The sequence below is a fragment of the Bubalus kerabau genome, chromosome 13, assembly GCF_029407905.1.
Source record: "Bubalus kerabau isolate K-KA32 ecotype Philippines breed swamp buffalo chromosome 13, PCC_UOA_SB_1v2, whole genome shotgun sequence".
Taxonomy (NCBI): Eukaryota; Metazoa; Chordata; class Mammalia; order Artiodactyla; family Bovidae; genus Bubalus; species Bubalus kerabau.
The window spans coordinates 32,800,409-32,821,954 of NC_073636.1; the positions used below are offsets into that span (position 1 = coordinate 32,800,409).

Consider the following 21,546-nt stretch of genomic DNA (forward strand, 5'->3'; position numbering starts at 1 on the left):
TTTCGTACTCTCATCTTTGCTACAAAGGTTTCCTGAGATTTGTTCTTTATAATTATAGTGGCTGCCCAAAGATATACATGTCCTAATCTTGGAAGCTCGTGAATATGTTATCTCACATGTCAAAAGAGACTATGCAGATGTGATTAAGGTTTAGAACCTGGAGATGGGGAGATTGCCCAGAGTTTCTCATAAAGATGGTGCACAAGTGCTCATTTCCATTTTGCACATTAATAACGATGATGATGAAAATGATACAATAGTTATAACTACATAAAAATATGTACAAGGATTCAAAACAGACTTGATGTTTTTTGGCTTATAATGTGTAGATACTACACCAAAAATGTAATTTTCAGAAAATTTTAGCTTCTTAAAATTTAAAAATAAAATTCCTGACAATTGTAATTACTAATTCATAGCCAAATCTTTTGTTGTTGTTGTTCAATCACTAAGTCATATCCAACTCTTAGTGACCCCAGGGACTGCAGCATGCCAGACTCCTCCGTCCTCCACCATATCCCAGAATTTGCTCATATCCCAGAATTTGCTCAAGTTCATTGAGTTGGTGATGCTATATAACCATCTCATCCCCTTCTTCTGCTTTCAATCTTTCCCAACATCAGAGTCTTTTCCAATGAGTTGGCTCTTTGCAACAGGTGGCCAAAGTATTAGAGCTTAAGCATCAGTCCTTCCAACAAATATTCAGGGTTTATTTCCTTTAGGATTGACTGGTTTGATCTCCTTGTAGTCTGAGGGATTACAAGAAGACTACAAGAGTCTTCTTCAGCACCACAACTTGAAAGCATAAATTGTTCAGCACTTAGCCTTCTTTATGGTCCAACTCTCACATCCATTCATGACTACTAAAAATACCATAGCTTCGACTACACAGACCTTTGTTGGCTAAGTGATGTCTCTGCTTTTTAATATGCTGCCTAGGTTTGTCATAGCTTTCCTTCTAAGGACCAAGCACTTTCTAATTTCATGGTTTTAGTTACTGTCCTCAGTGATTTTGGAACCCAAGAAAATAAAATTTGTCACTGTTTCCACCTATCCCCCTCCCGTTTACCATGAAATGATGGGACCAAATGCCATGATCTTAATTTTCTGAATGTTTAAGTTTCAAGTCAGCTTTTTCACTGTCCTCTTTCTCCTTCATCAAGAAGTTCTTAAGTTCCTCTTCATTTTCCGCCATTAGAGTGGTATCATCTGCGCTATCTGAGGTTGTTAGACTAATTCAAATTAGCCAGGGTTGTTGTTGTTTAGTCACTCAGTCATGTCTGACTCTTTGTGACCCCATAAACTGCAGCACACCAGGCTTCCCTGTCTTTCACCATCTCTGGGAGCTTGCTCAAACTCATGTCCATTGAGTCGGTGATGCCATCCAACCATTCCATCCTCTGTTGTCCTCGTCTCCTCCTGCCTTCAATCTTTCCCAGCATCAAGGTCTTTTCTAATGAATCAGCTCTTCTCATCAGGTGGCCAAAATATTGGAGCTTCAACTTCATCTTCAGTCCTTTCAATAAGTATTCAGGATTGATTTCCTAAATATTCCAGTGTTAGACATAGGTTAACTATCTTACTTTTAAAAAATAAGGTTTATAGTTTAAAAAAAAACCATGCATAACATTTTCTCTTAATTACCCTGGATTATCTGGGTGGTCCAAATCTAACCACCAGTTCTTAAAGGTGGAAAGCCTTCCCCAGTTGTGGTCAAAGAGATGTGATGAAAGAAGATTCAGAGAGATATGAGGTTGCTAAATTTGAGGCTGGAGGAAGGGGACCAGGAGCCAAGGAATGTAGGCAGCCTCTAGAAACTGGAAAAGGCAAGGAGACAGATTCTCCTCTGAAGAATCCAAAATAGTTAAGCAACAAGTTACTGAACTTCAGGTCTGGCTGCTCAAAAATCAATACCTGAGAGACAGTTGTTGGTAAAAAGGAAAATTGCTTTTAATCAGAATGCTGGTAATCTATGGAGATGGTGGACTCAGTACCCCCAAACACCATCTGCAAAGATTCTGCTTAGCCATGAAAGTTTTTAAAGGAAAAAGGAAGTCAACACAGTTAATCACTGAGTTGAGGGGGTCAGAGTCATCACCATCCCTCACTGCACACAGGCTTGTCGGCTTCTTGTGATCTTTCTTTAGATGCTATCGTGTTCACACAGTTTGTTCATGAGATTACTGAAGTGGGAACAAGGGAAGAGATCTGGTCATCTGTTCATTACTTATTCTTCTTTTCTATTTCTTTCATCTACAGAAAGCACCAAGGAGTTAGGCAAGGTATTGTGTGATCATAAGATCTGATAGGGGTGCTTGGGCTGGAAATGAGTAGAACACAGGGGCACATGATTTAAAAGTTAGTTACAATATAGTTTTGCTAAATTGATGGAAAAGAAGGTTTCCTGCTGTGGGCGATTTCCACAAAGAACTGCTTACAAGTCTCCCCTGTCAGATATCATTCCATTTAGATGGGATTAGGGATGAAGGGCCATCTCCTATAACTGCTTTATGCTGAGTAAGGGCATCAAGGACTTAATGTGAAAGATGTTGGCATGGGTTTGAAGCACCTCTTTGCTGACAGTTTTAGGTGCCCGTTTACATATATGAGCAGAACAAGCTGCAATTATTTTGATGCCCACAAAAATACAGATTGTTATGAGCAGTAGTGTTAATCTCATTCTCTTAAGGCCAGTTCTTGGAATGCTGCTAACCATAGACTCATTTGTGCTCAAGATGGAGCAGCTTATATCACAGCTGCAGTCTGGTCATCATGCAGTTGGCGTTTCCCCTCTGGTGGCAGTTATAATACCTGTAAGACAACTCAGAAATGTATATTAGACATTGAATCTGTGACTTCGTTGTCCTAATCCTTAATTGCTTGAACCTGCTCTTTTGGGACCCAGGAAGGGCTGGGAGACATCAGCTTTTCTACAAACAAGAGACAAGAAACATGGAGGAGCCTTTTTACTTGGGGGAGGAGGGAGTGGAGACCACAGTAATCTGCTTGGTTCCAAACACATTGATTTTACTGGAGTATAGTTGCTTTACAATGTCGTGTTAGTTTCTGTGTACAGCAAAATGAATCAGCTATACATATACATATATTCCCTCTTTCATGGATTTTCTTCCCATTCAGGTCACCAGAGAGCATTGAGTAGAGTTACCTGAGCTATATAGTAGGTTCTTATATATTATCTATTTTATGTGCTCTGTTGTGTCCAACCCAGAGATTGAACCCGAGTCTCCTGTGTCTTCTGCATTGGCAGGTAGATTCTTTACCACTGAGCCACCTGGGAAGCCCTGTTTTATACATAGTATCAATAGTGTATAATTGTCAATCCCAATCTCTGAATTCGTCTTGACCCCCTTTCCCCCTTGGTATCCATAAATTTGTTTTCTGTATCTATGTCTCTATTTCTGCTGTTACAAAACTGTAAAATAAATTTGTGTTTTAAATTTGTTGTTTTAAACCAACAGGTTAGTGGTAATTTGTTGATAGTAGAAGTAGGAAGCTAATATATCCCTGTGCTGCTAACCTTGGTTTAGATGCTCTTGGGAACAAGAGGCAGCTGTGTAGGAGCTTCTCATTCTGTATGAGAACTGAAAATTCCTTCTATGAAAATTCCCAGAACTAAAAATTCAGGGAAACTTCTCATAGCCACCCTCTCTAAAATTAAAAAAATCTCTCAAACAGAAGGAAAAGACCAGCCCCAAAAGTATTTTTTTTTTCAGATTTCAATAAGAGAGAATTTATTTTTCAACAATATGATTTTTATTTAAAGAACGAGTTAATTCATTTTGAAGAGCATTAAGTAGGTTATGCCAGGGAGAGATTTATTTTGGATCTGAAACAAGTTGCAGACCTTTAGGCATTTCCTAAGGTTTTAAATCCTGTAAAACTGTTTCCATAGCAATAAGCTCATAGAAATCTCAAGGGGCTATCACGATGGTGATGTCCCTAGAATGGAGATAACTGGACGGCTGCCCAGGATCCAATATGTTAATAGCATCCAAGCTGATAGTGGAGGAGATGTAACTCAGAGAAGGAGGTTCAGGAGAAGGCTGTGCCTACCAAATTCATGCTAAAATGAAAGAAAACAAAACTCCTGTGCCCTCTCCCTGTATATCAAGGTGACTTTTTATTTATTTAGCTGTGATGGTTCTTAGTTGCAGTACCTGGGGTCTTCACTGAGTCATGTGTGCTCTCTGGCTGTGACATACGGGTGGTCTAGTTGTGGTGCTTGGGCTTAGTTGCTCCAAGGTTTATGGGAGCTTAGTTCCTCAACCAAGGATCAAACCCACATCCCCTGCATTGCAAAGTGGATTCTTAACCACTGGACCACCAGACAGGTCCCCATCATGTTGAGTTAATTGAGAATAAACCTTATTTCCAGTCCTCTCCCTCCACCAGTCTTTCTTACTATGTATATCTCTGAGTTGCTTCCTCTTCCACTCCACAGCTGTTTTTTTTGTTTTGGAGGGGGGGTTTCTTATCTTTTTTTAAAACTTCTTTCTTACTTACATAATAATGGGAGAGGAAACAGCAAGATTGTAGAGGAATCACTTAGAGCAATTGGCTTATCTACCCTCTTCTGGGAATTAACATCCTCCAAGTAATATCCCAGCCATCCTTTTGCCTGGAGCATTTTCCAATTACCAAATAATTTTCTTTGTTTGCAAAGCATGGTAAAGACTATTTTGAATTTGAACTTAAGAGCCTCTGTTTTGAAAATGTATCCAAACACACAAAAATAAGCTCTACCTATGACACCTACTCAATGAATAGGATTATTAGTAGTCCAGAGGAAGAACATTCACTGGCTTCTCTACAGTTATTTTAGTTCAGTGACTAATAACAGCTTTGAGAGAGTGAATTGAGTAAAAAGAACATAAATTGGCTGACAAAACAGCTAACCATCCTACCTAGGTTTTGGATCTTTTTAAAAATCAGGTGACCTGTGGCTCATCGGTAAAGAAGCTATCTGCATTGCATTGATCTGCATTGATCCCTGAGTCAGGAAGATCTCCTGGAGAAGGAAATGGCAACCCACTCCAGTATTCTTGCCTAGGAAATGCCATGGACAGAGCAGCCTGGTGGGCTATAGTCCATGGGGTCTATAAAGAGTTGGACATGACTTAGAGACTAGAAAAACAACTATAATATTAAGCTCCTCCTACACTTTGGGGTTGTTGATCCTATTCCCTGCTCCCCATTCTTTATCTTCCAATTTATTGCATTTAATTGAGTCTTCCTTTGTCAGGGGAATTTAAATAAATCCAGTGCAATTCAGGAGAAGGCAATGGCACCCCACTCCAGTACTCTTGCCTGGAAAATCCCATGGACAGAGGAGCCTGGTGGGCTGCAGTCCATGGGGTCTCTAAGAGTCGGACACGACTGAGCGACTTCACTTTCACTTTTCACTTTCATGCATTGGAGAAGGAAATGGCAGCCCATTCCAGTGTTCTTGCCTGGAGAATCCCAGGGACAGGGGAACCTGGGGGGCTGCCGTCTATGGGGTCACACAGAGTCAGACACAACTGAAGTGACTTAGCAGTAGAAGTGCAATTCAATCAGTAATCCATCACCACCAAGTTGGCACTGGTAGATGAGCCCTTTATCCAGAAAACTAGTAAGTTATTCTCACTTTGAAGTTTGGCAATAGCCAGGTGTAATGCCCTTTAAATAATATCCATCCATAAAAAACAGATATTTTGTTTGAAAAGACATAGAATAATCTTGATATGCACATCTGCTTTCAACAAATACTGTACTTGAAATCAATGCGTGTAACTGACATCCTTTAAATCCATGACAAGAATTGAAAAGCCTTTTTAGGCAGCACAATGAATGTAATTTAACACTCACAATGATTTCTTCACAAAGCAAGAAGTATGAATCATTCTTACCAACAGTTTTGAAAGATTTACATTCTCTTTCTGTAAAAATCAGTCAAACTCTACCCTTAGATGTTTTCTACTGAGGAAATTATTAATAGACTAAACTTTGATGAATGCTGAGCTTTATAATTTTTAAAAAGTAACCACCAGAAATGTTTGTATTTTTTGTTCTGCATGTTTCTTTTCTTCTTGCTAGTTTCTCAAACCATGTGTGCACACACATACATACATATCTTCCAAAGAAATCCATTTCTTAAGAAAATGCTACAGCTGGCTGATGACTGTCTTTACTGAGCTATATAATTCAGTTTGTCTAACTCAACCGCTTTCCCTAATGAAAAAAATGGATAAGTGAATTTTTTAATGCAAGTTAAAGGCAGGTAACATCGTTGTGTCTCTGAATTATGTCTAACAGTGATAGGATATTTGTCTTATAACTCAGTTTTCAAAAGAGAAATTTTCACTTATCTTCTGTTGCAAATGGCTCCTTGAATTCCCTTGGGATACCACTGAGAAGGTAGAAACCTATAATATTGTATTTGAGTATTTAACAAATAAAATATCTAATGCTGAATTTTTCAAAATAACCTTTTAAGCTTCCTGTTTGGTGATCTCAGACACACTGAGAGCTGTGGCTCTTGCTTTCTTGCTTGATAAGGAAAATTAAAACTACTGTATTCAGTTGTTTTACAAACATAGCTACTAATTTAAAAAAAACCTAAAGGAAAGCTGAAAGCTGATGGCTGCAGATGGTGACTGCAGCCATGAAATTAAAAGATGCTTCCTCCATGGAAGAAAAGTTATGACCAACCTAGAAAGCATATTAAAAAGCAGAGACGTTACTTTGCCAATAAAGGTCCATCTAGTCAAAGCTATGGTTTTTTCAGTAGTCATGTATGGATGTGAGAGTTGGACTATAAAGAAAGCTGAGCACCGAAGCTTTATGCTTTTGAACTGTGGTGTTGGAGAAGATTCTTGGGAGTCCCTTGGGCTGAAAGGAGATCAAACCAGCCCATCCTAAAGGAAATCAGTCCTGAATATTCACTGGAAGGTCTGATGCTGAAGCAGAAACTCCAATACTTTGGCCACCTGATGCAAAGAACTGACTCATTGGAAAAGACCCTGATGCTGGAAATGATTAAAGGCGGGAGGAGAAGGGGATGACAGAGGATGAGATGGTTGGATGGCATCACCAACGCAATGGACATGAGTTTGAGTAAGCTCTGTGAGTTGGTGATGGACAGGGAGGCCTGCTGTGCTGCAGTCCATAGAGTTGCAAAGAGTCAGACATGACTGAGCGACTGAACTGAACTGAAAGGATATCTATGACAAAACTAGACAGTGTATTAAAAAGCAGAGACATCACTTTGCTGACAAAGGTCCGTATGGTCAAAGCTATCGTTTTTCCAGTAGTCATGTGTGGATATGAAAGTTAGACTATAAAGAAGAGCACTGAAGAATTGATGCTTTCAAATTGTGGTGATGGAGAAGAATCTTGAGAGTCCCTTAGATTTCAAGGAGATCAAACCAATCTTAAAGGAAATCAACCCTGAATATTCATTGGAAGGACTGTTGCTAAAGCTGAAAATCCAGTACTTTGACCACCTTATGTGAAGCACCAACTGGTTGGAAAAGACCCTGATGCTGGGAAAGATTGAAGGTAAAAGGAGAAGGCAGAGGACAAGATGGTTAGTTAGCATCACCAACTCAATAGACATGAATTTGAGCAAACTCCGGGAGCTAGTGAAGGACAGAAGAGTCTGATGTACTATAGTCCATGGGGTTGCAAAGAGTCAGACATGAGTTGGCAGCTGAACAACAGCAACAAAAATTCAAAATAGTACTTGTGTCAGTGGGATCACATCTCCCAATTTCAGGATATTGTTGGGCCAACATAGTGATTTGTATTATAGGTACTAATTCTATTCCCATGGGCTCTGTCCTCATGGCCTCATCGAATCCTAATCACCTCCTAAAGGCCCCACCTCCTTATTTCATCATATTCAGGGGTATTCTTTCAACATATGAATTTTGAGGAAACAAAAATATTTATAATATAATATTTATGCTCTAGGATCTTGAGATCTAAACATAGAGAGAAAAGAAAGAAAGAAAGTGAAGTCGCTCAGTCGTGTCCAACTCTTTGCGACTCCATGGACAGAGGAGCGTGCACCAGGCTCCTCTGTCCATGGGATTTTCTAGGCAAGAGTACTGGAGTGGGTTGCCATTTCCTTCTCCAGGGAATCTTCCCGACCCAGGGATCTAACCCAGGTCTCCTGCATTGTAGACAGACGCTTTACCATCTGAGCCAGGACTTCCCTGTAGCTCAAACAGTAAAGAATCTGCCTGTGATGTAGGAGACCAGGGTTTGATCCCTGGGTTGGGAAGATCCTCTGGAGAAGGGAATGGCAATCCACTCCAGTATTGAAAGTTGCTTAATGGCTTAGTGGCTAAAGAATCTGCCTGCAGTGCAAGAGACAAAGGAAACCTGGGTTTGATCCCTGAGTTGGGAAGATCCTTTGGAGAAGGGAATGGCAACCCACTCCAATATTCTTGCCTGAGAAATCCCATGGACAGAGGAGCCTGGGGGGCTACAGTCCATGCAGTTGCAAAGAGTCAACAGGACTGAGCCCTGCTATAGTACTGCAGTATAGCACAGTACCTAGAATTATCAAAACATAACTCACAATTTAATGTTTCTCAATACAAAATTAATGCAATTAATCTTTAGTAGTTGATAATTATTCCTATTGTATATTTTCTTATTTGTGATAATATTACAATGAATAGAGGAGATAGTGAAGGACAGGGAAGCCTGGTGTGCTGCAGTTCATGGAATCACAAAGAATCAGGCATGACTTAGTGACTCAGTAACAAAGAGCTAAAGAATTAAAGCAAAGCTTTTGAAACCTTGGAGTGAGTGAGTGAGTGCATGTGTGTTTATTGTGGTAAAATATTAATAACAAAAAATTTACCAATTCTAGGTGTACAGTTCAGTAGCATTAAGTACACTCATTGTTGTGCAACAACTACCATCCTTCTCCAGAACATTTTTTATCTTTTCAAACTGAAACTCCATACTCATTAAACAATAATATACCTACCCTCAGCTCCTGGTAACCATCATTCTACTTTCTTCTCTATGAATTTAACCATTACAGGTACCTCACATTTGTAGCTGCTGCTGCTGCTGCTAAGTCACTTCAGTCGTGTCCGACTCTGTGCGAACCCATAGACAGCAGCCCACCAGGCTCCCCCATCCCTGGGATTCTCCAGGCAAGAACACTGGAGCAGGTTGCCATTTCCTTCTCCAATGCATGAAAGTGAAAAGTGAAAGTGAAGTCGCTCAGTCGTGTCCGACTCGTAGTGACCCCATGGACTGCAGCCTACCAGGCTCCTCCGTCCATGGGATTTTCCAGGCAAGAGTATTGGAGTGGGTTGCCATTGCCTTCTCCCACATTTGTAGAATCATGCAGTATTTGTCCTTTTGTGACTGGCTTGTTTCACTTCACATACTAACTTGAGGGCTCATTCATGTCATAGTGTTTGTCAGAGCTTCCTTCCTTTTTAAGGCTGAATAATATTCTATTATATGTATATCAGATTTTGTTTATCCATTTATCTGTCAGTGGATACTTGGCTTGCTTTCCTAAATTCTTATTGAGAACTGAATAATATATTTGATCCTCAGGTGATTTTTTTCATTCACTAGAGCAATTTCCCTGGTGTTTTTGTAAAGTTTGTGACAGTGAATGTCCAATGCAATCTTGCTTACTCATCAAGAATAACGTAGGTCGTTTACAATTCATCTAAATTTACTGAATGCATGAGATGATCACTGTTATAAAGAGTCAGCCTATGTATGTTGTCAACAGTCTGGAAGAAAAGCAAAAAGTTTATGTGATTGTGTCTGTGGTAGAACACTTATTAACATAAGTAAGTTGGCCAGCCAACACATGGGAGAAGAAAGACAGATAAAATTCAGTCCATCTCTTTCTTGGGGTGGCGAAGGCCAAACAGTTTTTCTGCTTTACCAGATTTTCAGCAAATTGTGATCTCATGGATGACAGGTTCAGAAAATTTTCTTGGAGACATAAAAAATTATACAGACTAAGTGGTTAGGTTTTATAAACACTGGATGAACTTTTGAGTGTCATTAACTGTAATAAATCTACCTACCTATTTAACAGGACTCCTACATGTCTCTTTGTTAATTATTTCTTAGACAACAGGTCATTGATAAATAATCATCAAATGACCCTTTAAAAGTCAAGAGAAAAACTAACTGAAAAGTTAACGTTGTAAATATGTGGATGAGTGAATATTCTAAAGTTAATTTTTTTCTCATGTGTTTGACAACATATGACAGAACATAGAAACAACATCTGTGTACTCCAGTGGCTCTTCATAGCAGTGATGATCATTGGAAAAAGAAAAAGAAAATCTAGGTGTTTCAGTGTTATAAGAATATGGAAAAGACTTGGGAAAAAATCTTCCTGTCATGAATATAAATGAAACACTTCTATATGGCACTATCTACTTTGTCCTTAGCCACCAAACAATTCAGTAACTCAAAATCAATTCAGTTCAGTCACTCAGTCGTGTCTGACTCTTTACAACCCCATGCAGCATGCTAGGCCTCCCTGTCCATCGCCAACTCCCGGAGTTTATTCAATCTCATGTCCATTGAGTCAGTGATGCCATCCAGCAATCTCATCCTCTGTCATCCCCTTGTCCTCCTGCCTTCAGTCTTTCCCAGCATCAGGGTCTTTTTAAATGAGTAGGTTTTTCACATCAAATGGCCAAAGTATTGGAGTTTCAGCTTCAGCATCAGTCCTTCCAATGAATATTCAGGATCGATTTCCTTTAGGATGGTCTGGTTTGATCTCGTTGAAGTCCAAGGGACTCTCAAGAGTCTTCTCCAACACCAGAGTTCAAAAGCATTAATTGTTCAGTGTTCAGCTTTCTTTATAGTCCAACTCTCACACTCATACACAACTACTGGAAAAACCATAGCTTTGACAAGATGGACCTTTGTTTGCAAAGTAATGTCTCTGCTTTTTAATATGATTTCTAGGTTGGTCATAACTTTTCTCCCAAGGAGCAAGTGTCTTTTAATTTCATGGCTGCAGTCACCATCTGTTTCCATTGTTTCCCCATCTATTTGCCATGAAGTGATGGGACTGAATGCCATGATCTTCGTTTTTTGAATGTTGAGCTTTAAGCCAACTTTTTCAGTCTCCTCTTTCACTTTCATCAAGAGGCTCTTTAGTTCTTCTTTGCTTTCTGCTATAAGGGTGGTATCATCTGCCTATCTGAGGTTATTGATATTTCTCCCAGCAATCTTAATTCCAGCTTGTGCTTCTTCCAGTCCAGCGTTTCTCATGATGTACTCTGCATATAAGTTAGATAAGCAGGGTGACAACATACAGCCTTGATGTACTCCTTTCCCATTTGGAACCAGTCTGTTGGTCCATGTCCAGTTCTAACTGTTGCTTCCTGACCTGCATACAGATTTCTCAAGGGGCAGGTCAGGTGGTCTGGTATTCCCATCTCTATAAGAGTTTTCCAGAGTTTGCTGTGGTACACACAGTCAAAGGCTTTTCAATCAACTCAAAATATGCTTCATTTTTTTCCTTGCCCCCCTTGTTTTTTCTCTTTCTACTTGTAGAAAACAGGAATGTTTAGGTGGAACAGAAGAAATATCATTAGATTCATAATCAATACCAAAAGATCCATAATCATTGTGATTTTTCTCCCAATAAGCCTATAGGCCAAGGTATGAGTATTTCATTTATACCAGGCATAGATAATAAAAAAAATTTTGTCTACATTTTCTACAATGGTGGCTATATCCATATGTCACATATATATCCATATGGAGTGCTTAAAATATAATGTTTTTAATTAAAATGGATTTTGGATTTCGATTTTTAGGAATCCTAGGAAATGCATTTTTTTTTTAATTAAAAAACTTTATTTTAGAGCAGTTACAAGTTCTTGGCAAAATTGAGTAGAAAATAAAGAAAATTCCCACATGACATCTGACCCCCACATATACGTACCTTCCCCTACTATGAATATCACACACCACAGTTATGTTTGTGACAACTGATGAAACTACACTGATAAATCATTATCACCCAAAGTCCATATTTACATGAGGGTTTACAATGTTTGCTGTTGTACATTCTATGGATTCTGACAGACAACATATATTCCTTCACTGTAGTATCGTACAGAATAGTTTTGATGCCCTAAAAATCCTTGGTGTGCATCCTCAGTGATTCCTGGCAACCACTAATCTTTTTATTGTTTTCATAGTTTTGACTTTTCCAGAATGTCATATAGTTGAAATTATTATACTATGGTGCCTTTTCAGACTAGCTTCTTTCACTTAGTAATAGGCATTTGCATTTTCCCCACGTCTTGATAGCTCAGATTTTTAGCATTAAATAATATTCAGTTGTATGGATGTACCACAGTTTATCTATCCATTTACCTAGTAAAGGATACCTTGGTTACTTCCAAGTTTTGGAAATTATGAGTAAAGCTGCTGTAAACTTCCATGTGCAAGTTTTTCTGTTAACATAATTTTCCAGTGTTTTGGGGTGAATACCAAGAAGTGCCTTGGTAAAAGACTCTGATGCTGGGAGGGATTGGGGGCAGGAGGAGAAGGGGATGACAGAGGATGAGATGGCTGGATGGCATCACTGACTCGATGGACGTGAGTCGGAGTGAACTCCGGGAGTTGGTGATGGACAGGGAGGCCTGGCGTGCTGCGATTCATAGGGTCGCAAAGAGTCGGACACTACTGAGCGACTGAACTGAACTGAACTGAACCAAGGAGCACAATTTCTAGAGTATGTTTAGTTTTGCAAAACATCTGCCAAATGTTTTCCAAAATGGTGGGATCGTTTTGCATTCCCACCAGCAATGAATGAGAGTTCCTGTTGCTCCAGATCCTTGCCAATATTTGCTATTGTCAGTGTTTTGGATTTTGGCCATTCTAATAGGTAGGTGGTGGTATCTCACGTATCTCATGTGTCTCACGGCCAGTGTAATCTGAGATTCCCTAAAATCATATGATGTTGAACATCTTTTCATGTGCTTATTTGCCGTCTTTTCAGTTCTTTTACTCATTTAAAATATTGGGTTGTTTGTTTTCTTTTCATTGAATTAAATTCTGAGTGTTATTTGCATATTTTAAATAGTCTTTTATTAGGTGAGTCTTTTGCAAATATTTTCACCCAGTCTCTGGCTTGTATTTTCATTCTCTTAATGTTATCTTTTGCAGACCAGAAGTTTTAATTTTTTCTTTTTGGCCACACTATGTGGCTTGCAGGATATCAGTTCCCAACCAGGGATTGAACCTGGGCCAAGGCAGTGAAAGCCTGGAATCCTAACCATTTGAGCACCAGGGAACTCAGAAGTTTTTCATTTTAATGACATTCAGCTTGTCAATCAGTTCTTTCATGTCTTTGATGTGGATCTAAAAAGGCATCACCATACCCAAGGTCATCTGGGTTTTACCTGTATAGTTTGTTTTTTTTTTTGGTTTTTTTTGATAAGAATTTTTTTTCCTTTGATTTTATTTTATTTTTAAACTTTACAAAATTGTATTAGTTTTGCCAAATATCAAAATGAATCCGCCACAGGTATACATGTGTTCCCCATCCTGAACCCTCCTCCCTCCTCCCTCCTCCCTCCCCATACCATCCCTCTGGGTCGTCCCAGTGCACTAGCTGAAATCTGTGATTCATCTTAATTTTTATGAAAATTTTGTGTATAGATTCTTTTTTTTTTTTTGCTTGTGCATGTCCAATAGTTCCAACACCATTTATTGGGAAGACTATCTTTGCTTTATTACTTTTGCTCATCTGTCAAAGATCAGTTGACTGTATTTATGTGGGTCTATTTCTGGGAGCTGTACTCTGTTCCACTGATCTGTTTATCTTTTCTTTTGCCAATACCACACTGTCTTAATTACTATAACTTTATTGTAAGTCTTAAAGCTGGGTAGTATCAAATTCTCCAACTCTATTCTTCTCCTTCAGGATTGTGTTGGACATTCTGTGTCATCTGCCTCTCCATATAAGCTTTAGAATCAGATTGTCAATATTGACAAAATAAGTTGCTGGGTTTTCTTTTTGATAGAAATTGCATTCAATCTATAGATCAAGTTGTGGAGAACTGACATCTTGACAATATTGAATTTTCCTATCCATAAACATGGAATCTCTCTCCATTTAGTCTTTTTCCTTGACATCTTTGAGTTTTATAGTTTTCCTCAAATAGATGTTTTATATATTATGTTAGAGTTATATCTAAGTGTTTCATTTTGGGGTTCTAATATAAATGGTGTTTTCAATTCAAAATCCACCTGTTCATTCCTGGTAAATAGAAAAGCAATTGACTTTTGTATATTAACCTTGTATTTTGCAACCTTGATATAAGCATTTATTAGTTCTGGGAGCTTTGTTGTTTTGGCTTTACTACATAGACAATCGTGTTAAGTACAAATAAGCAGAGTTTTATCTCTTTTTTCCCAATCTGTGTAACTTTTATTTCCTTTTCTTCTCTTACTGCATTTGCTGGGACTTCCAATATGATGTTGAAAAACAGAGGTGGAAGGGGATATCCTTGTTTTGTGTCTGATCTTAGCAGGAAAGCCTTCACTTTCTCACCACTGAGTATGATGTTAGCTGCAGGCTTTTTAAGATGCTAATTATGAATTTGAGGAAGCTCCTCTCTATTCCTAATTTGCTGGGAGTTTTTATTTTATCATGAATAGGTGTTGGATTTTGTCAATGCTTTTTATGCATCTATAGATATGATGATGTGATTTTTCTTTAGCCTGTTGATATTGGAATGTCAGTTCAGTTCAGTTCCTCAGTCGTATCCGACTCTTTGAGATCCCATGGACTACAGCATGACAGGCTTCCCTGTCCATCACCAACTCCCAGAACTTGCTCAAACTCATGTCCATCGAGTTGGTGATGCCATTCAACCATCTCATCCTCGGTCATCCCTTTCTCCTCCCACCTTCAATCTTTCCCAGCATCAGGGTCTTTTCAAATGAGGCAGTTCTTCGCATCAGGTGGCCGAACTATTGGAATTTCAGCTTCAGCATCAGTCCTTTCAATGAATATTCAGGACTGATTTCTGTTAGGATTGACTGGTTGGATCTCCTTGCAGTCCAAGGGACTCTCAAAGAGTCTTCTCTGACACCACGTTCAAAAGCATCAATTCTTCAGCCCTCAGCTTTCTTTATGATCCAGCTCTCACATCCATACATGACTACTGGAAAAACCATAGCTTTAACTAGACAGATATTGGAATATAGACTACATTAATTGATTTTTTGAATGTTAAACCAGCCTTGGATGCCTAGGATAAATCCCACTTTTTTGTGGCATATAATTTTTCTTATACATTGTTAGATTTGATTTGTTAATATTTTGTTGAGGATCTTTATATCTCTGTTCATGAGAAATATTGACCTATAGTTTTCTTGTCATATATGTCTGGTTTTTGGTATTAAGACAATACTAATCTCTTAGAATGAATTAGAAATTATTTACTCAGCTTCTTTCTTTTGGAAGAGACTATAGAAAACTGACATAATTTCTTCATTAACTGTTTGATAGAGTTCACCAGTGAACACATCTGGGTCTAGTGCTCTGGAAAATTATTAATTATTGATCTTTAATAAAAGAAATAGACCTATTCAGGTGGTCTATTTTTTTCTTGTGTTAGTTTTGGCAGATTGCATCTTTCAAGGAATTTGTACATTTCATCTAGGTTATCAAATTTGTGGGCATAAAGTTATTCATAATATTCCTTTATTATCCATGGATTTTTTAAGTGATATCCCCTCTTTCAATTCTGATATTATTAATTTGTGTCTTCTGTCTTTGTTTCTTAGTTAGCCTGGAAGAGACTTGTCTAGTTTATTGTTCTTTTCATAAAGTCAACTTTTGTTTTTGTTGATTTTTCTCTATTGATTTCCTATTTTCAATTTTACTGATTTCTGCTCTAGTTTTTATTATTTCTCTTTTTTTTGCTTATTTGGGATTTAATTTGCTAGTTTTCTTCTAGTTTCCTGAATTCGGAACTTAGATTATTGCTTTTATATATTTTCCCCCAATATATGCATTCAATCCTGTCAATTACCCTCTATTTACCGTGTTCACTGAATACCACTAGTTTTGATACGTTGTATTTTCATTTTCATAATTTGTCTCACATTCTTTCAAATCCCTCACCCTGAGAAGGTCAGAGTCACTGCATCTCTTTCACTACAGTCATTTCTACTGAAGCACAGGCTGAGGTCGACATGAATGGGACATCGAGCTCAACTTCGGCACTGCTGACACTCGGCGCTGGTAATTCTCTGTTGGGGGGGTTCTCCTGTGTGTTGCAGGATGTTTAGCAGCGTCCCTGGTTTCTATCCACTAGATGTCAGTTGTCCCTCTGCCCCTAGTCATGAGAGCCAAGAATGTCTCCAGACCTTGTCAAATGTCCCCTTGGGGGTTCTCTCCTCTGGTTGAGAACTACTGGATTCTTGTATCCAGCAAGAGAAAGGTCAAACATACAACATATGCAAGGGCTTTAGATTTATGGCAACAGAAAATAGGCTGATGTATTTTTTTCATGCCTCTATGGGAGCATCCTGGACGTTCTGTTTGGATGTGCTTGAAATGGATATTTCTTTGTTTTAACCAGCAAACTAGATAGAAGGAGGATTAAGACTATTGCAACCTGCTATCTCACACCCCAGCACAGAGCAGCAAAATAAAAGACAAAGTTGGATCCAAAACTGTTATCCTGGATGGATGGATAGCCTTAAATTATGTTACATATATTTATTTTTCCAGAATCTTTTTCATTACAGGTTATCACAAAATATTAAGTAGAGTTCCATGTACTATTCAGTAGGTCCTTGTTGATTATATATTTTATATGTGTAGTATGTATATGTTGATCCCAAACTCCTAATTTATCCCCATGCTTCCTTTCTCCTTTAGTAATCATATGTTTGTTTTCTAGGTCTGAGTCTATTTCTGTTTTGTAAATAAGTTCATTTACACCATTTATTTTAGATTGTTTCTCTGGATTACTTCATATGATAATTTCTAAGTCCATCCATGTTGCTGCAAATGGCATTCCTTTCTTTTAAAAAATTAAAATAATTGGCTCTGTGATAACTTCCCATCCATTCAGCAGTACCTTCTAGCAGCTTGTTTTTCCTCAAGGTCTTTCAGGATGCTCTGGAGGAAAGTCTTATGTAACATCTACTTTGATTTACATCCTTTTTTTAATCACACCTTTACTTATATCTTTCCTTCTTTCCTATTTACTCCTCAAAATCCTGCAAGAGGTAAAATGATTAACACCTTTCAGTTATGAGGAAACACTGGCTCAGGAAGGATGATGACTTATCCAAAGGCACGTAGACATGACATCAGAACCAGGACAAGAAGCCAGATCATCTCATTATTGTAGAGGATATACAAACACCTCCAAAGACCAGCTTTCTATCTGAAATTCACCTCTGTTATGGCCCAATACATTTCTAAGTAGCTAGAAAAAAAATGCCAACACTAAAAAGTCCAATTAGTCACTGCATGTGATAAAAATATGTAGTAGAATACATAGATATCACACGGCCTTTGTCATAAAAGATAGCATGTTACTGCTTCTGTTTATAAGGCAGACGGTATGCACTGGAACAAAGCTGTAACAGACTAACTTTGTAAGTCTATAGAAACAGACAAACAATGAAAATTTCAAATTTTAAAACTTTAAAGAGATTCTCACCCTGACATGGAAGCTTTGATCGTAATTTGATTGGCCTGTCTGCACTTCCAATGTCCACATGGTTTGGTAAGAAAGCCTAGTTAAGCTTGCTTTTGAGACAGTACTTGGCACTGTTTTGGATTATTATGGATGACATATGAACCGTAATATCTCTTGGGTACATACCAAAATACTAGCAAGTTCTACAGAAAGTCTTTCCAAAAGATACAAGCATAAAATGTTGAAGCTCAAACCACATCTGATTACAGCATTTCACTTGCTCTGAATCTAGCCATATTTTTAATCATTTCAGTTAGCAAATTTGAAGGGAAATAAAAGTCCATAGGAATTCATTTTTGAGAGTACATATTGTGCTTTTTCTTTTTAAAAAACACCCAACAAGAGTTTAAATGCCACCATTTTCCCTGGCTTTCAAAAAAGAAAAGTCCCCTTTTCCTCCAGGGCAGTTAAACTGTTATTGAAGTTTTACAGATCTTGATTCATACCCTAAGACTAGAGGGGTGAAATGATGAATAGAATGTGTTAACATTGAAGTAAAAAGTAGAAAAAAAGAGAAATGATAGCAAAACAGCCTTGCCTTCTAGAGATAGTACTAGGAGAAATGTTCTTCAGACTTTTGCCAGATATTTGGAAATCCTGAAGCAGAAACTAACTTCGTTCTTAACCTCCATGCTTGGCAAGTTCCCCAAATCTGATCAGTGAATGTCAAGACACGACAGTCAAGTAATTGTAATTTTCTGGAAAATAATCTTTAAGATGCAACTCTTTAACATACCATTGTGAAGTTCTTTTTAAAAATTTCAATCAGGCATAGGAAAAAAATTCCCTGATATGCACGAAGCCCACATATTGACTGTAACTGGTCTACAGATAATGGTCCATGCAAGTTCTCTTAATTAACTGAGATGTAGTTATGATGGTCAACTGCTAATTAGGATTTCTGAACATTTTAGCAAGTGATAGTAAATAAATGTTTTACACTTGATTCCATCCACATAATTGTATTCCTAGTCAAGTTGAAGCTTAAAAGTGAATGCTCATGGAGAATGTTAAAGCACATCAGGAAGGCAAGTGGATAAATACTAATATCATGTACCATGCAGTAATTTTATATGAGGGAGGACTTGACACAAAGGATGGTTTATGGAACATCCTCTGAAACTAAGATGGTGTCTTTCCTTCTTCTACACCTAAGGTTCACACTCCTGGGCCATCCTAAGTTCACACTTCTTTGTCTATTTCCATCTTTATTCTGAAAAATGGCTTCTTATTGGTGTCGTTAAAGATCTGTTACTGGATATTGCAACATTTGCCTTCAATATGGTTTATAAATGTACATACCCCTGAATGGATGGCAAGTTATCATAGAGCAAATTGTTTTAATTAAAAAAGCAAGGAGTGCCATTTGCAGCAACATGGATGGACCTAGAGACTATCATAATAAGTGAAATAAGTCAGACAGAGAAAGACAAATAGCTTATGTTGCTATATGTATAAGCCTATATTGCTTACATGTGAAATCTAGAGAAGATGATACAAATGAATTTATTTACAAACCAGAAAGAGGCTAGACTCACAGACATAGAAAACAAACTTACAGTTACCAAAGGGGAAAGGGTGTGGGGGAAGGATAAATTAGGAGGTTGGGATTAAGATATACACACAGGACCTACTGTATAGTACACAGAACCCCACTTAATATTTTGTAGTAAACTTTAAGGGAAAAGAACCTGAAAAGGAATGTGACACATATGTATATTACATAATTTAAGGCTATCCATCCATCCATCCATCTGTCCATTCATCCATCCATCCATTCAGGATAGCAGTTTGGATCCCACTTTGTCTTTTATTCCATGGCTCTGTGTTGGGGTGTGAGATAGCAGGATGCAATAATTTTACTCCTCCTTCCATCTATTTTGCCAATTTAAACACAGAAATATCCATCTCAAACACACCGAAACAGAACATCCAGGATGCTCCCATACAGGCATGAAAAAAGACATCAATCTGTTTTCCATTGCTATAAATTTAAAGCCCTTGCATATTTTATATGTTTGACCTTTCTTTTGCTAGGTATGAATCCAGTAGTTCTCAACCAGAGGAGAGAACCCCCAAGGGGACATTTGACAAGGTCTGGAGACATTCTTGGCTGTCATGACTAGGGGCAGAGGGACAACTGACATCTAGTAGATAGAAACCAGGGACGCTGCTAAACATCCTGCAACACACAGGAGAACCCCCACAACAGAGAAGTATCCAGCGCTGAGTGTCTGTAGTGCCAGGGTTGAGTTCAGTGTCCGATCTCTGTTGACCTGAGGCTATGCTCCAATGGAAATGATTGTCGTGAAAGAGACAGTGACTCTGACCTTCTCAGGGTGAGGAATTGAAAGAACGTGAGATGAACAGATTGAGGAATGACTCACAGATGTTGAGTGAATGTTTCCCTCTAAATGGCGTTACAGCATTTCACAAACATAAATCTGTTGCTATTTCTCTCTCTGAGAATAAAACCTAGCCTTAGGAAATGATGCCTTTATTGTTCCAAAGGTCAGGAAGATCTCAGTCATCATTTTGAAAAGAAACAAATATATGCTTTGTAATAGGCAGTGCATTTAGCAATTTCATAAACCCAATAGGACCATCAAAAAGAATTCCTTTCATCTATTATATATTTCACATTTAAACATTTTCCAAAAATAAAAATCGGAATTAGATTTACTTTCAGTTGATAACTGTCATTTTAAGATTTCTGGCATTGCTAGGATCCTTGTCACTACATTCTAATGGTTCAATTTATCTGACGTTTTAGAATTTTGGTGAGAGTGGGTATTAAACATTTTGTAACCGTTTGGGGAATTGGAAAGGTTATTAAGTTCTGAATAACAGAGTCTCTCATGTTTTCCCACCAAACTTTTCCCAGCAGTGAATATATCTGGATCTTATTCTGGTTTTTTATTCTTTTTTTAGCTTCCTGAAATGACTCATGTTCAAACACAGCGACCCTGGTTGATGTTTCTCCTGCAAAACTTTGGACTGACCCTAGGTTGGCTTTCTCTCTTCCTCTTGGCTATATATGAACAAAATATTAAAATATAAGTTTATAGTCTCAAAATCCTTCAAAAATCAATTTTCTGGCCTCACTTCATTTCTTTTATTATATTCTATAATGATTTATAAATTAAATATTTTTATCATAGGTGAAATGTGTGTCTTTATTAACTTATTAATTTAATAATGTAATTTTGTTTCTGTAGTGTATAAATTGAATTTTCGTTTTAAGTTTCCAACACCATGATGGAACTCACACCTTTTTAGTAATTGGTAAGCTGTAAATTAATTCTAGTAAACTTTCAAAAAGAATTGTTTCCCTAGTAAAAGATGTTTGTTTGTAGTATTTGAAATGGACAGATGTCTGTTGGGATACAATGTGTTTCAACTTCTTTGATATCAATAATATATTTTTGTGTGTATGTGAAATTACAAACCATAAGCAAACTAAATTCCAAACAAATGTAATAAAGTCCAGTTTTAATGTGATGGTTTGTATTATTACCTTTTGTTACTGGATGTCAGATTCTATATCAACACTAAAATATATATATATATATATATATATATATAGTTCACTTAAGAGAATGACCCACTGACTCAGAAATGCTCATAAATAAGCAAACTTGGGAAGTTTATTTTTTTATTCATTTATTTATTTGACTGCACCAGTTGCAATATGTAAGATCCAGCCTGACCAGGGATTGAACCCAGGCCCCCTGCATTGGGAGTACAGTGTATTAGCTACTGGACCACCAGGGAAGTCCCAAAG

The 21,546-nt window shown here is 37.8% G+C and overlaps 1 protein-coding gene across 10 annotated transcripts in view; it reads left to right on the forward strand.

Annotated features, from left to right (window-relative positions):
* Positions 1–21,263, forward strand: part of SLC39A12 (solute carrier family 39 member 12) — an 85,888-nt gene extending 64,625 nt beyond the window's left edge. For 9 of the 10 annotated variants that reach the window (XM_055543941.1, XM_055543948.1, XM_055543940.1 and 6 more), the window contains one exon: positions 20,694–21,263. In XM_055543941.1, the coding sequence (XP_055399916.1) occupies positions 20,694–20,822 (129 nt within the window). In that variant the 3' untranslated portion in view covers positions 20,823–21,263. Of the gene's footprint in view, positions 1–19,799; positions 19,858–20,693 lie in introns of all 10 variants that reach the window. The other variant, XR_008701478.1, reaches the window with a different exon arrangement.
* Positions 21,264–21,546: the final 283 nt, after the last annotated feature.